We start from the raw sequence: 14726 nt of genomic DNA, 5'->3' as shown, positions 1-14726 counted from the left end.
CTTTCATGTTGGATGGGCTAGAGATGTGTTGCTTTAAACAGATGTCAGTTAACATAAACAAAATATGGTTTATATACTTTACAATGTCCTTAATTTTGCTTCAACTTTTTCATTTTGATTGCCACAATCATTGTCAATGCTCAGCATATACCATCTAATCAGACAAATCAAAGAAGAAATCTTTGTCAGAGAGAAGTGAAGGAAACAAGAGAATAGGCTCCAAGCCTCCAATTGTCTTTAAAGGAAATCTGCTCACCGACAAACCTTTCAAGGGCCAGGCAGTGAAAGAGAAAGGGCCAACAGTTAGAGCACACATGGCTTAGGCTCAAAGCTTGACTCTGGGCAGAATTGTGTTTCATCTTTCATTTTGAGCCAAGATAATGGTTACCCAGTTTAGCTATGGCCTGTGTTTAAGAGAAACCAGATATGGCCTGTGTCTTGAATTCTTTGGCAGTTTATCATTCTATAAATAACTGAAAGGACAAAACAAAATATCCTTTTCTCTCTTGTAAGGTGTGGAGGGAAACATGATTTTTACAGGAAAATGTAATACGACATTGTCATTCTAACTACATTTTTAGAAAAACAAGCTTGAATTCAGATTGTCTATCTACATCAAGATCAATACATAATAGGGGTCACTTTCAGTTCAAGAAGCAGAAAGACACATGCCATGTTATAAAATTCCACAACTTTTAAGTGAAAAAAGGAACTGCCTTTATCTTTAACAAGCTAAGCCTGGTAGTTGGAAAGAAAAAAATAACAGAGATAAATACATGAAACCACCATAATGTCATCACAATTAGTTTTACATTTGAGTGACTGCCAAGAGCTGAATCCTCCATCCTGAATCTGCGTTTTTTCTTTTTATTCAGTTTACGAGCCACAGCAAGTTGACTTTTGGGCAGCTTGACCACTACTTGCTGCAGGGTCTTGCTGGTTAATTTTGAGCGTCGTGGGCTGTAACCACAAACAAAGAGACAAGGCATCCATCATTTCAACCGAGTAGCAGGGTAAGGGTTTAAAAACTATATTCCCGATCAAGGTGCCATTGACATAGTTACTCAAAGTGAATAAAGAAAAAATAAAAGTTCCATAGAAGAGAGAGTACCTCAGCCCTATTATCAGATTCTGCAAGCCTTTGCTTAATGTCACGAGCTATCGAAAAGAAAACCTCCTCCACATTCAAATTTGTCTTTGCACTCTGCAGAATACATTATTTTGCTATTAGCCAAAAATAGTTGACAGCATAACAACAGAAAAGATCCACTCAGCAGCAAACGTGCAACTTACAGTTTCAAAGAACTTGATACCATACTCATCAGCAAGAGCTTGACCCTTGGAGGTGGGCACAGCCTGAAAAAAAGATCATTGTCAATTATTAGGGGAGAAATGTGTCCGTCTTGCATGCATATGTGTGAGGATAAAGGAGACCTAGCCTTTTAGGAATAAAAATTACAGATTCAACCACAACTCATCTTTTTTCTCACACTTAAAGAGTGCACAAGGACTACAAGAAGCAAAGTCAGTAACACAAGTCATTCAACAGAGGAGGGGTTGCATCCCCACTCAATGAACCCAAAATCTAACCCACCAAAATAAAAAGATAAGCATTTCTACAAATAATCAAAAGGGAAAAGGTTACCCTTTTGCTCTCATCCATGTCAGCCTTGTTCCCAACCAGTATCTTGTTGACATTGTCTGAAGCATGTTGTTCAATATTGCGAATCCAGTTCCTAATATCTGTACAAGAACAGAAGCTAGCTCTATAAGACTCGTAAGAGATGAGATCCACATCAAGAAACTCCATTCCAACAGAGATAGATCCTCAGCCATCCACCCCAACAAAATCAGGGATGAGGAGGATCAACTATAAACTAACTTAATTGGCTAACCCAATCAAGGACACAAGCATAGAAATGAATGAAATCATCCAACAATAAAAGCATATCAAACCATCTAAATTATAACTTTACAATATGCCAAAAACAAAATTAAGAGAGTTGGGAAATTACTGTTGAAAGATGACTCATCTGTAACATCATAAACCAGCAAAATCCCCATGGCTCCACGATAGTAAGCTGCAGGAGCATAAATGCATCAGCAAAGTCAAGCATCAAAATATACTACACACTATAATCTTAAAATAATGCTCACTCAAAATCCTCCATTCAAAACACTAGTGGCCAAACAAATAAAACGACCAAAAACAACTGTTAAGTTCTAAGAAAGAATTTAGTAAGATGGAACCTTATCATTAAAGCTGCTTAAATAATCGCATCAGAGTTAATTTTTATATTCCTGCTTTTCTCAAATAAGCAATCTGCTTCATGTTTCAGAATTTTTCATTATCTACTATATACAACTTCACTATGACATAATTAGGGATAAACAGCTAGCTAAATTTAAAGTTTCCAAGCTATACCCAAATTGATGATGCTATATTTAACATTCATCCGCTCTTAACCCAATGAAAATAAGGATGGAAGCATCTATGAAAACATCTATCTCTTTAAAAACATCTAAAACAAAAAGAAGAAAAAAAATCCAACTTGCACAAGATTAAACACCAACCTGTTGTAATAGTTCGAAATCGCTCTTGACCAGCTGTATCCCAGATTTGCAATTTGATCCTCTTACCATCAAGCTCAATGGTTCTTATCTTAAAATCAATGCTGTCAAGGAAAATAGAATAGTTGATAAGAAATAATGTTCAACCAAGTTTTAAATCAAACTTCTAAATCTTAGAGAATATGATAAGTAGATCCCTCAACCACTAAATAAGGCAGAAAAGTAAGTGGACGAGCGGAAGTGTTAAGGACCCTTGCCATAAGTAGTTCTTAAAGCCCCCTATGGAGGAGCATGTACAAACATTCAAATTGAATACCAAGGGATTGTCTAAGACAGAGAAATGAATAAGTACGATCATGGTTCTGTTAACTCTCCATCCCTGTCAAGTTGTGGTTTCATTGGAAGTGAAACTAGTGATGAAATCATCCTCAATTTTCTCCTGTAAGTCACGTAATTTAGCCTCCCTAATGCTACACCTTAAGTGCTCCTCTTGGCAGTCACATTTGTGCAATGCAAGTACTGCAAAATAATTTTACCATATAATATTTGAAGTGTTGCCAGAAATACAAACCCAATAGTCGTAATGAAACTAGTAGTAAAGGAACCATCAGAAAAGCGTAAAAGCAGACAACTCTTCCCCACACCTGCATAAATTCAATAAGAAAATTACATAGTCATAAAAAAACAAAGCTTGAGTACCCAAAACCTAGCACGTTATGGGCCTATGATGTTGGAATTGATAAAGCCATTTGCCATGGGTTCATATGAGGCCACGCATTAAATAGAAGTAGGGAAATATGAAGAGCCAAAAGAAGCAGCTATGCTGCACCAACAATAAAGCCAGAGGAAACTCTGAAATTCATATTTAAACTATTTGAAGTTTTACCTTAAAAATGACTTCAGATGGAAAAGTAGCTTTTAATGCAAAAAATGCAGGGTCAATGAAGTATGGGAGCGTGAGGAAAGTATGGGAGATTGGGGGTAGCAGGTGTAGTTGCAAATATGAACAAGAAAGCCTACTATTACTATCTGCCACATGGTGAGTTCTGCCACCATGCTGTTCAATACAGGTTAGCATCCATGATATTACCAAGGTCTTTAACGAACTACTCCAAACCAGAGGTACAAATGAGCTAATGCGCTGAAGGCTATTCAAGTTCGCTTGGCTACTGGTCAGTTCTGCAGCTTATTTAAAGCATATGCTAAATTCAAGGCCCAGCACAAGCTTACAGAGTTATTATCTTGACTTGTGAGCCCCGCCGCACACAGCAAGCCTCTTTATGTGAAATCAACATAAATTTGTGGGTATAACAAAAACAATTCTATTCCCAACCTGCATCAGATCAAGTTCCAAAGCTTCCATGCAGCATCAAGTTTTATATAACACAGCATGACAAATAATCCATATAAAAGTCTCAGCGTCAAGTTTTCTATTTCACAGGCTGTATGATTAAGAAAATCAACAAAAAGGAGTCCCTAACTTTTATCCCCCACCAAAGCTCCTGAATGGGATGTATCAATAGAGTCTGACTAATTACCATTTCTGCAAGTGTATAACACTTTCCAACCAAACATTGGCTATAGAATTCTAAAACAGCCCCATGATCAAAAATTGTATTCACTTAACATAGGATATAGCCCGGGTGCGAACTTGCATAAAATTACTCATCCAAACTTCACTCTTTATCAATCATAATGCAAAAAAACAGACCCCGCTAACCCAATATATAACACTTTATATGGTACAATCAAACAAAGCCTCCTCCATCATGATCCCAATCTAAATTCACAAATATGTCTAATGTTTGTCATGAAAATGTAGCATTTAATATGACCAAAATTGAACAAAACCCACTTCTTCAAAACCAAAGAAAAACCTCAAAAGAAACCAAAAAAAAAAAAATCTAAATTCAAGGCCATAACATCTCATACCCAAAACTCATATGGTATCTAGTCTCTTTCAGAATAAAATCCTAAACACCCATTAAATCAAAACCATCAGAAAATAACAAAAGATTAAAAATTTTTGAGTACCCATGTTTTATTTTCAATTAGATAATAACAAATGTTGTTACTTTTACCCCAAAGATAAAAAGGAGAAAAAAACATTACCACTATCACCAATCAAAAGAAGCTTAATGAGGTAATCATAATCAGCCCGAGCTCTTACTGGTGGTGCAGCCATGGATCCTCAAAAACCACACACAAAATTCCCAATTTTAAAAACAAAAATCTAATCTTTTTCTCTTACTTATCTGCATTAACAAAAAAAAGAACGTAACATTCATTTCCAAAATAAAATCCATATATATATATAAGAATCAGATCAAATTGGGAACAAGGAAAAGAGAGAGAACCTACGACGCAGAGGGTAGCAAGCACATGGGAGGGAGAGAGTGTCCAACGAATTTGGGATTTTTCCTTTTCTTTTCCTTCGCGTTTTGATACGTATCACGGTTCAGTTCCTGCAATGTGATTGGTTGGAAGCGTTTGGTTTAATAGGCTTGGCCTTACGAGATTCTTTCTTCTACCAAAAAAAAATTCTTTATTTAAGGTTTTTTTTTGCCCTTTTTCCATTATTATTTCCGTTAAAATATAATTCATTGACCAATTTAGCAATTTCTTCAAAGCTAATATCTAAATAAAAAAATTAAATTAACCATTTGAAAAAATATGTTATTAAAAATAAACAAAAAATGAATATTAAAAACTATTACCAAATTAAAATTATATTAAAAATTAATTATATTTTATTAGTTCTTTTTTTCTCAAATTTTTATAAAATTGAGAAAATACATCACATTTAAATTTTTAGTTATTTGAATTAGTTAAAAATATTAAAATAAATTTTTATTTTTTATTATATTTAATTAAACTATTTTATTTTTATTTTAAATTAAATAAATTTTTATAATTAATTATTAATTAACTATCATTAATCAAAAGCAACTTTTGTTTTATAGCATTACAATCACTTGTCATTTTATATCATATAATACTGATACAGTATATTAACATGTCATAATAAATGATAATATGATATATTAATGTTATATAATAATAGGACCACGATACATTTTCACTCTTTAAGTCGGTACCACATTTTATTAACGATAATTCATTAACAGTTAATTATAAAAATTTATTTGACTTAAAATAAATATCCAAAAAATTATTAAATACAATAAAATAATAAAATTTTATTTAAATTTTTTCAAATAAAAAAAGTTTAACATCATCTCTTGAAAAAATTACTTTTATATAATCTTCTTCCTTAAAAAACTATTTTATGCAAATTAATCTTAGACTCAAGGACTAGAAAAGGGGCTTGAAACTTTGATTTTTAAAATGCAATGGGCCTTTTAAATCCTTGAGGAAATATTAATGATTCAATCATCAAATAGGCTCCTTTTTGGGTCACCCATTGCATGTGATCAACTCTAAAGAATGGCCACATAAACTTGTCCCCTCCTCACCTACCAACAATGACATAAAATGTCATTCAGGTAAATTTTATTATTTTATTATTTTTAGCATTTAACATTTATTTTTTAATAAATGCAAAGAAACTTGAAAAAAAAATAAAAAATTTCTTTCTCCTTTTTGTTCTTTGGGGAATTTCTTTTTCTGTTTGTGGTGCAATATTTTTGGGATTTTTTTTTTCTGTCTATTATGTATTAAATTATATGCATAGGCATATGGGTTATGTACATGCTTTGTGGTATAATTGGGAGACCAATGAATGTGGCAGACAAATGGTTATACACATAGAGCAAAACAAGAATGATTGTTGTGTTCTAGGTCACCTATATGAGTATTAAAAAACTATATATGTAATAATCATTTCCTTTTGTAATCAAATTTTACTTTTAAAAATTTCTGCTTCAATTTTGAGAATCCAAATTTTGTAACTACAACTCATTCTACAAAATTTTACTCTTTTTTAACATTTTCACATGATAAATATTAACATAAGACTAATGTACATGTATGTGTACGTATCACGAGTGCTCATTTTTAATCTAAAAAATATACTTATTAAATAGAAAAAAAATTATTTATAAATTCAAAATTTATTTGATTTTTTATTGATGTAGGATCTGAACACGCACACATGCATGTGTGCATAAAAAAGTGAACTCATAAACAACACCATTTCCAGAGTCGGCTCTTGGGTAAAACCACCCAAGCTAGGGCTTTAGGCCCCTAATTTGAGAAGATCTTATAATTTTATAACATAATTTATTATATTAAAAATATATAAAAATTAAAAATACATAAAAATAAAAAATAATTAATAAAATAATCTATTTTTTCACTTTTTTAATTATGTGTCTAATAAATTTTAGTTATTTAGTACTTTTTAATTTCTAAAATATTATATTATTTTTAATCAACTAACAGTCATGTGTATTTAATTATCTCTAATAATTATTTTTTTCTCACTTATTTCTCTTATTATCAATCAACATATTTAATAATTTCTAACAACTATTTTTCTCCTATATATAAAATCAATTATTTCTTTTTCAATGTATAATATCTATTTTTAAATTATTCTTTTCTCATTTGCTCTTTCTTCCTTCTTCCTTTAACTTTAATTTTCTTCCAAAAAATACACAAAAAGTCCATTATATTATCATCTTTATAAAGCCGTGAATCTCATTTGCGGTTTACAATAAGCATTCAACAATTAAGTACTATTATTTTAATATTTATATATTTTTTTATTTTAATTTTTTATTTATATTATATTATTATATTATCTTTATTTTATGTGATAGTTGATTTATTTGAATTAAAAATTTTAATTGTTGATTTTGTATTAATTATTTAAAAAATAAAAAAATTACATTTTAAAAAATTAAAAAAATAAATATTTAATAATTTTTTTAATTTTAATAAAAAAAGATCTCGTTGAATATTTGACTTTATAGTTTTGAAACTTATTAAGTCGTCTCTGGTCATTTCATATATAGTTCTCGACGCCTAACAGTGTTGATGTTTTGAGTTGTAGGGAAAATCAGAGAAACAAGAAAAGGACAAGTTGGAGAGAAGAAGAAACGCACTAGAGCCATGGAAAAAACCTTAGGCAGATTCCACGACAACAACAGCTACCAACAAACAAAAAAGTGAAATGAAAAAGAAAACATCAGCAAAGAGAGAGAGGGCGGGGGCAAAAAAGAAAAAGAGAAAAAATCTATGCTTTAAAGTATATGCTGAGAAGATCCTCTCCCCACCCATCTTTACTCCGTTGAAAAGCAAACAACTGCTCACCCATGAAAGGCCTCTCTGAGGAAACTCTTCTCTTCCATATTTTTCAATTCCCCCCCCCCCCCCCCCTTAGCTTTGGCTTTGCCTTCTGCTGGCTTCTTCTTCCTCTTCCTCTTCTGCTTTCTCCAATGGAGGCAAATGGTGATGAGGGTGGAAGCATGCAGCTGCAGCAGTGACAAGGGACAATATAGTGAAGGGGAAATTATGGAGGAGGGATTGATTCTTCTTCAAGGTTAAGTCATGATGGTTTCCTTTGTTTCACCATTAGGGCAACCATGAACCTTTGGCAAATATTAGTTTAATGAAGTATTTTAGAATTTATGTTATGGTTTGTAATATTAATTATTATGCTTAAGCCATCTTATTAATGTAAGGATCTTTCTTGCAGCTTTCTCAGTAGTTTCTCTTTACAATATATATATGTATATTATTTCCTGTTTGATTACATGGAATTAAGACATCCTTAATCAGCAGGATAATGCTAATTACCATTTAAATAAAGAAAATTAAGTACTTATGATGCTACATTTAACCCCAACAGCTTCATACCATATATACCCAACAGTTGATGGGCAATTCCGTTCTTGGGGTTCCTGGTCAAGTTTGTGCCTAACAGGGTTCCAAGTCAGGATATGATTCTACAGCTTCTAATGGCTGATTCAGAAATATGATAGAACTATTCTTGGGGAAATCCTTGGACTGAGACAAATTCAGTTGTGTAATTTGGCATTTCCATGGTCATTAATCAGCAACCTTTAACTCTGCTTTTTGTGAACAATTCCATCTTTACTCGTAAAGGAAAATAAACACTTACGATGCCCCGACTCTTTATTTTTTCTGAATACTCATATGCAACTTTCTGTTCGAAATAAAAACGAAACCACGAAGCTAATTCTATAACAATCACCTTCATGAGGAGAAATTTAACAAACTCAAGCCTAGGTGTTAGATAATTAGCTAATTTAATTAACCCAAAGTTTTTTTTGACAAATGAAGTGCAATAAAATTATAATGTAATGTTAATTTGATGTTTTGATAACAGTAAAAATATTTATAAATTGACCACAAATCATGTACCTTGGCCTGCATGCAGCTCATTGATTCTTTAAGTAAAAACATCACCAAATATATATTTACAATTATTCTAACTTCATGGACTGCATCTAGATCAAAAGAAAATTTACTGATATAGATTTTGACTTGGCAAGATGTAATATAAAAACCCATTAATTATTCTAACAATCAATTATTGGAGATTTATTCACTCTTATTCTTTTATTTGACCATGCCATAAACCATAGGATAAACATTATTTAAGGTCCAACATATTAGAGAGATTACAAGATCTACCTGACCATCTTCTTTGATTTTGAAATTTTATTAGTTATGTTAAATCTTATCCAATAACACTTATATCCGTCTTCTTATTTATAGAATTTAAAATTTTATATAAAAAGTGACTAAAAGGTAATTATAAAAATAATCATATTATATATCTCAAATTTTATATATATAATAATATAAAAAATTAAAAACTAAGAAGCAACAACCGTCATTGCTTTAACTACGACGGTGTTTGCAGTATCAACCATGCATGAATACATGCGACCTTTTACATCCTATCTCCATATAAATTCCCTCTTGTGCTTTGATTCTATTCTTTCAATACATCCAAAAACTTAAAGTTATGAAAAACCCTTTTTCTTTTTTTCTTTTTAAAGAAATCAATTTCGATTTTTTTAACATATGATTTTGGGTTACTATTACATAATAAGAAATATATCTCTCCCGTTAGATTTTCACCGTCCATTAGATTTCGAATTTTTTTATATATTTTTTGTTTATACATAAACAACAAATCAACCGAGTCTAAGCTAAAGAGATGCTGCAATAGATTAAATTAACCTAATTATTTGGCCATTAATTAAATATAGATGGTTGTAAATTAAATTGATGAAAAATCCCCAACTATCCTAGGGAATCCACTTGTCAACAAATTAGAATTTAGGACTAATGTCGTTTAAACTCAAGACAAGTTGACTTCTATTCTACAATTATATATTACTAGTAATATTTTACATTAGATTAGGTAAAGATTTTAAGGTAACAACACTTTTTTTCCGTCGGCAAAACGGATTGGAACCTGTTATTTAAATTAAAAGACTCGTAAATTTATCATTAAATTAAATTTTAAAATATAATTTGATAATAGTTTTAAAACTACGATTCAGGATCATTAAAAAAATCGAAATTGTGATTTAGGTAGGTTTCATGATGAATATACAAAAATAAATGTAGATACATATAGGAGACAAACAGAAACTTGATAGTTGACTTTCAAGTCTTACTTGATCAAATGTTTTATACTATTTGAATAAACTATATATTATATAAAAAAATTTGACAATATTATGTTAATCCCTTTCAAAACCCCTTGTAGAAACTAAGATGACCATATGCATATAATTAATTTATAGCATTTTCAGCTACAAATTGAGTTGCTTTAGACAACCTAAAAGGACCACATAGGGAAGACAAAAAGAAGGGTATGACCCATAATTTTTAATTTACTTTTCATTATTTACAAAATCATAGTTCACTGAGTTGAGTTCAACTCGGTGTCAATTTTCTTACTTACCCCAAAATTAAAAAAAAAAAAACCCTTTTTCCATATTTGGGTATAAAGTATTAAGTCTCAAAGTAAGCATGAAATTCATTCAATGTCCCTAATTTAAGCAAAAGGGTGTATGATATATTAAATATAAGATGAATTATGCTGTCCAAAAGAGCAATACATGTACATGATTCCACCATTTTAAGCAAATGATAGGGATGGGGAACTAAGTTAACCAGTTTGCTTGATGGCTTGACTCAATTCCTTATGTTCCTTTTTGAAATACCCTTTCAAACAACAACTTTTGTCTTGCATTATTAATTTCTTTCAACAACTTAGAATATGGTATCATACTATTTTTTAATTCGAACGAAGAAGCAATTCAACTCGATCATTATTAAACGGACTACTATTTATTTTTTTCCGATTATTCATTTAAAAAATTTATATTATTAAACCATAAAGTAAATATTACAGCTAGTTTTGGTTATAATTACTGCACTATTGAAAGCATGTACATGACTATATGAGTCAGAGCTTATTCCACAACTAGCCATGACTACACAACTTAGTTTGTATCTGAGTTGATTTCGACAAGGTTTAAGTTTTGACTAAACAATTTTTTTCAATAATTTAATTGATAATTATAATAATTAATCAATTTCCCATTAATCAAATCAAGTCAAAACTTTAACTTGAAAGCGAAATTAAACTGATAATTTGCCAGCATTGAACCGCCCTCCTACTTATATATGTACGAAGGTTCTTTGATGAGTCACCTTATAGACATTTCATATTATTTTTCCATGCAATAAATAACCTGTGACCTCCCTTCTCTCTCTGAAAGGAAAAGAACTGTTCCTACACTCAAAAGAAAGCCCTTGAGAAAATCTTGCTATATAGCTTTGAATTTAATCCCCTCCTTCATTTGCTACAAACCAAAGAGTTTAACCCTTCATTCATTTGCTCTCCACAGGGTCATTAGCATCAGGTTCGGATCAGAGGTGAGAGACTAATCTATCTCCATTTTCTGTTGTTAAGCATAGATCATTTTGTCATGATTTTTAAGCATGATGCTTGCTCTTTTGGCCTGCTTTCATTTCTGAACTCTGCTATGAATAGGCTTTTGGACTCAAGCTTGAAAAGGCTTCTGAGTGTCCAGATTCTGATCTTTGAGCATTGGAAAAGGCTGAGGACATAATATCTCTGCAGAGTAACCTGATCAGTTTGTTCTAGATATGAGGAATGCTCTTCTTCCCCCAGTGTCCTCCCAGTTCTACATCATTGGTAATCATCATTTTCAAGCCTATGCAAATAGTCCCCTGAGAGTCTAAATTTATCTGCACTCAATTTTTTTTTTTGTTTCAGGAAACAATGAAGTGCAGATGCCATATCTGGATGTCCTTATGCAGATGGAAAGCAAAGGGTATATGTTCTGTCTTAAACAATGAATAGTACTTTGCATAATACCAAGCATTACCTTGATCTAATTCATATTAATTAATAGATGCAAAGGATGAGATAAAAGGGAATCATTTACATCACGTAAGCTTAGTCAATTCCATAGACGGAGAAACAGAATTAGAAGATATATTAGAAGACTGATTACTGTAGAAATTTTGAATAAGGACAGCTTAGACTTTTGCTTTGCCTCGTCTTTAATGGAAACCCTCGACTTGAAATCTGATTCAAAGCAAGAATATGTAATTGTTTTACAATTTTCCTTTTTTCTTTTCTATGCCTGAACTTAGCTCAAATTCAATGAACCATTCAATATCAAGACTCAGAAAGTACATGAGGGATACCACTCCTTTTGTCAGGAACTTGATTCATGAATGGCTATCTTTAGTTGTGAGAGGAATATTATTGATAGGAATCAACCAAATCAAATATTTTTCTTGCAGGTCAAGAACTTATATGTTGGAAAAATCCAAATTAAATAGGATGATAATGTGTTTTCCTTTTGTACGTTCTCATGCAGAAATGTCCACGGCGGTGGCTTTTCTATGGAATCCAAAATATTCAACAATGACACCCAGCTAAGAGATGGGGCCTTTGTTATTCCTTACCAATCCCATTTTAACTCTGACCTACAAGGTTTGGTTAATATCTCTATCACACTTTTTACCAATTCTAGGAATTTCTGACTTTTTCTAATTCTCAGCCTAACATCCCTCCCTTTCCATTTCTGCTATCTGTGAACATCCCTGTGACACATCTTCTGCTTAGTTCATACATGATTTTTACTTGCATAAGTAATCGAAAAATAGTAAAAAATACCTTTTGTTTGGTGTTAGATTATCAGTCTGGCAGCTCCAACTGTGACAACAATTTCCAGCAGTCTATATCACTTACCAGCAAGCTAGCACTTCCACAATTTGAACAGGTATGTAAAATCTGGCTCCCATTAACGTTTAGACTATCAGATTAAGGAGAGTTATGCTACCACAATCTTTATTACAGCCATAGCAATCCACCTAAGACCTTCTATGGTTTTTCAATTCTCAGGACATTCAGAAGTTGCAAAATGGAAGAAAACGACCAATTGTGGTTAATGACCAAATGCCATTGAATGGAACTAGTGCTTTGAATGAGTGGAAGAAGAAGAACAAGAGAAAGAGATTACCCTCCTTTGAACAACAGCAATCTCGTCAAATTACTGAAGCAGTAACTGAAATCAAACAGTGCAGGGTATGGAACTTGCAGCTTTCTAATGAAAAAGTAAATAACAGTTTGCTACATAAGAACCTGAGAAGCAAAATCAAGTTTCAAGTTTTTCCTCCTTTTTTTCCTTTGCAGATGCATATGCCTGCAGTTAGGAGAAGCCAAAAGCTAAGTGACAAGATCACAGCTCTTCAAAAGTTGGTTTCCCCCTATGGAAAGGTCAGTTTTAAGTACTTCAAAAGAACATATTTTATTTGGTTAATGTAATATTATTGATCCAATGTCAATTCCCACAATAAAACTAATAAAATCTTTGTCTTTTGGCAAATAAATTCATTGCAGACTGACACTGCTTCAGTCCTTCAAGAGGCTTCTCTTTACATCAAACTTCTCCAAGAACAAATTCAGGTATCTATTAAACTCCTCACCTATCCAAATCAGTAAACAGTCATTTAAAACTTTCTCTAATATCTTTCCCACTTTCCCCATAGAATTTGTTTCAGATGCTGAGCAGCTCATATAACAGTCTCAGGGCTATCCACCCACAGGTAAATACCATGGGTATTAACCAACACCCTAGACATAGCCATTTTCCAGTTTCCTTGTAATTTGTCTTAACTCTTTGCATTGCCAACAGGAAATTGGAAAGAAGCAACAAGACCTAAGAAACAGAGGGCTTTGCTTGGTTCCCATTTCATTCACCCAGAAAGTGACAAAAGAAGACCAGAAGGTTGATAGTGATTCTATATCAAGGAAAACAATCATCCCTAGAAAATTCTAATGCTACCATAATGCAAAAGCTTTGTCATATTTTAATCCCCATTATACTATATAGGAAGAAAAAAATAGATACATTTGGCTTTCCTAGTTATGATGTTGAATGAATAATCAGAGCAGCATTTATTAATTATTGAGAACTAGATTCATTTTCTTATATATATATTTTTTAATATTCTCCTATGATGTTCCATCCCTAGAGGAAGAGAAGAAATGAGGCTCATGGTACATTTTACAAGTGAAATAACAAAAATTTTCTTAATTTTTACATGCTATTTGCTTTTTTTTTCCCTCTTACACAATAATTTTATAACTAAAAATCAGCTAAACAATACAACCATAGAAAGGAAAATGACTGTTTCAAAGGGCTTTTGGCTAAAAAAACAAAAATCCAAGTAAAATATTTGGTGGGTAAACTGCAAAATAGCTATTCAACATAAATAAATCTGATCATGGTGGTGTCGGTCAGTCGTCGCCACCCTCAGTCGTCTTGTGATGGCGAAGGAAGCTGAGAGAGGTGGATGAGTAGAGAGAAAGGAAGAGAAAAATGAAGGTAGGTTTGTTTTATATAATGTTATTTCAATTCAACGAAATAATTAATTTTAAAAAAATCGGTAACAGATATTTCAATTTTTTATAAATAATTATTTCTCGAAAATAATATAATAGAAGGGGAATGACTATGTTGACTAATAAGAAATCCTGCTTGAAGTCATCACCAAGTTACCATCTCTTAGACAATTGAGGTGCACGTGTTCAAATTGCTCAGTGATTCAAATTTTATACACTCGCATTCAAGTCACTCGATTCCCCAATCCTGGATTTC

General features: G+C 31.9%; 2 protein-coding genes across 3 annotated transcripts; one reads left to right on the top strand and one right to left on the bottom strand.

Moving 5' to 3' along the window:
- Positions 585-5051, bottom strand: LOC18586141 (ras-related protein RABE1c). 2 transcript variants are annotated; one of them, XM_018129480.1, is made up of 9 exons: positions 4933-5051; positions 4684-4826; positions 3143-3215; positions 2575-2675; positions 2016-2081; positions 1646-1743; positions 1294-1356; positions 1112-1204; positions 585-960 (listed from the first exon to the last, which is right to left on the bottom strand). In XM_018129480.1, exons 2-9 carry the CDS (start codon positions 4754-4756, stop codon positions 877-879), a joined length of 651 nt encoding a protein of 216 aa, XP_017984969.1. In that variant the 5' UTR covers positions 4757-4826; positions 4933-5051; the 3' UTR covers positions 585-876. The 2 variants fall into 2 exon arrangements, with proteins under 2 accessions (XP_017984969.1, XP_017984970.1); XM_018129481.1 differs by having other exon boundaries at positions 4929-5038.
- LOC18586140 (transcription factor bHLH114) lies at positions 11256-14059 on the top strand. Its single transcript, XM_018129552.1, has 10 exons — positions 11256-11463; positions 11582-11746; positions 11828-11885; positions 12441-12556; positions 12757-12845; positions 12968-13150; positions 13259-13342; positions 13466-13531; positions 13615-13671; positions 13761-14059. Exons 2-10 carry the CDS (start codon positions 11698-11700, stop codon positions 13902-13904), a joined length of 846 nt encoding a protein of 281 aa, XP_017985041.1. The 5' UTR covers positions 11256-11463; positions 11582-11697; the 3' UTR covers positions 13905-14059.

This window comes from Theobroma cacao, chromosome 10 (assembly GCF_000208745.1).
Source record: "Theobroma cacao cultivar B97-61/B2 chromosome 10, Criollo_cocoa_genome_V2, whole genome shotgun sequence".
In the NCBI taxonomy this organism is placed as follows: Eukaryota; Viridiplantae; Streptophyta; class Magnoliopsida; order Malvales; family Malvaceae; genus Theobroma; species Theobroma cacao.
The sequence above is the reverse complement of the archived record's forward strand: the minus strand, read 5'-3'. Positions and strand labels throughout refer to the sequence as shown.

Excerpts from the sequence above, each read along its gene's own strand:
- LOC18586141 (XM_018129480.1), bottom strand. The coding sequence starts at position 4,756 with ATGGCTGCACCACCAGTAAGAGCTCGGGCTGATTATGATTACCTCATT. Across the intron at positions 1,357-1,645 it reads ACATGGATGAGAGCAAAAGG|GCTGTGCCCACCTCCAAGGG; the intron begins GTAACCTTTTCC and ends TCTTTTTTTCAG. Across the intron at positions 1,205-1,293 it reads GTATCAAGTTCTTTGAAACT|AGTGCAAAGACAAATTTGAA; the intron begins GTAAGTTGCACG and ends TGTATTCTGCAG.
- LOC18586140 (XM_018129552.1), top strand. The coding sequence starts at position 11,698 with ATGAGGAATGCTCTTCTTCCCCCAGTGTCCTCCCAGTTCTACATCATT. Across the intron at positions 12,846-12,967 it reads CACTTCCACAATTTGAACAG|GACATTCAGAAGTTGCAAAA; the intron begins GTATGTAAAATC and ends TTCAATTCTCAG. Across the intron at positions 13,343-13,465 it reads TGGTTTCCCCCTATGGAAAG|ACTGACACTGCTTCAGTCCT; the intron begins GTCAGTTTTAAG and ends AATTCATTGCAG.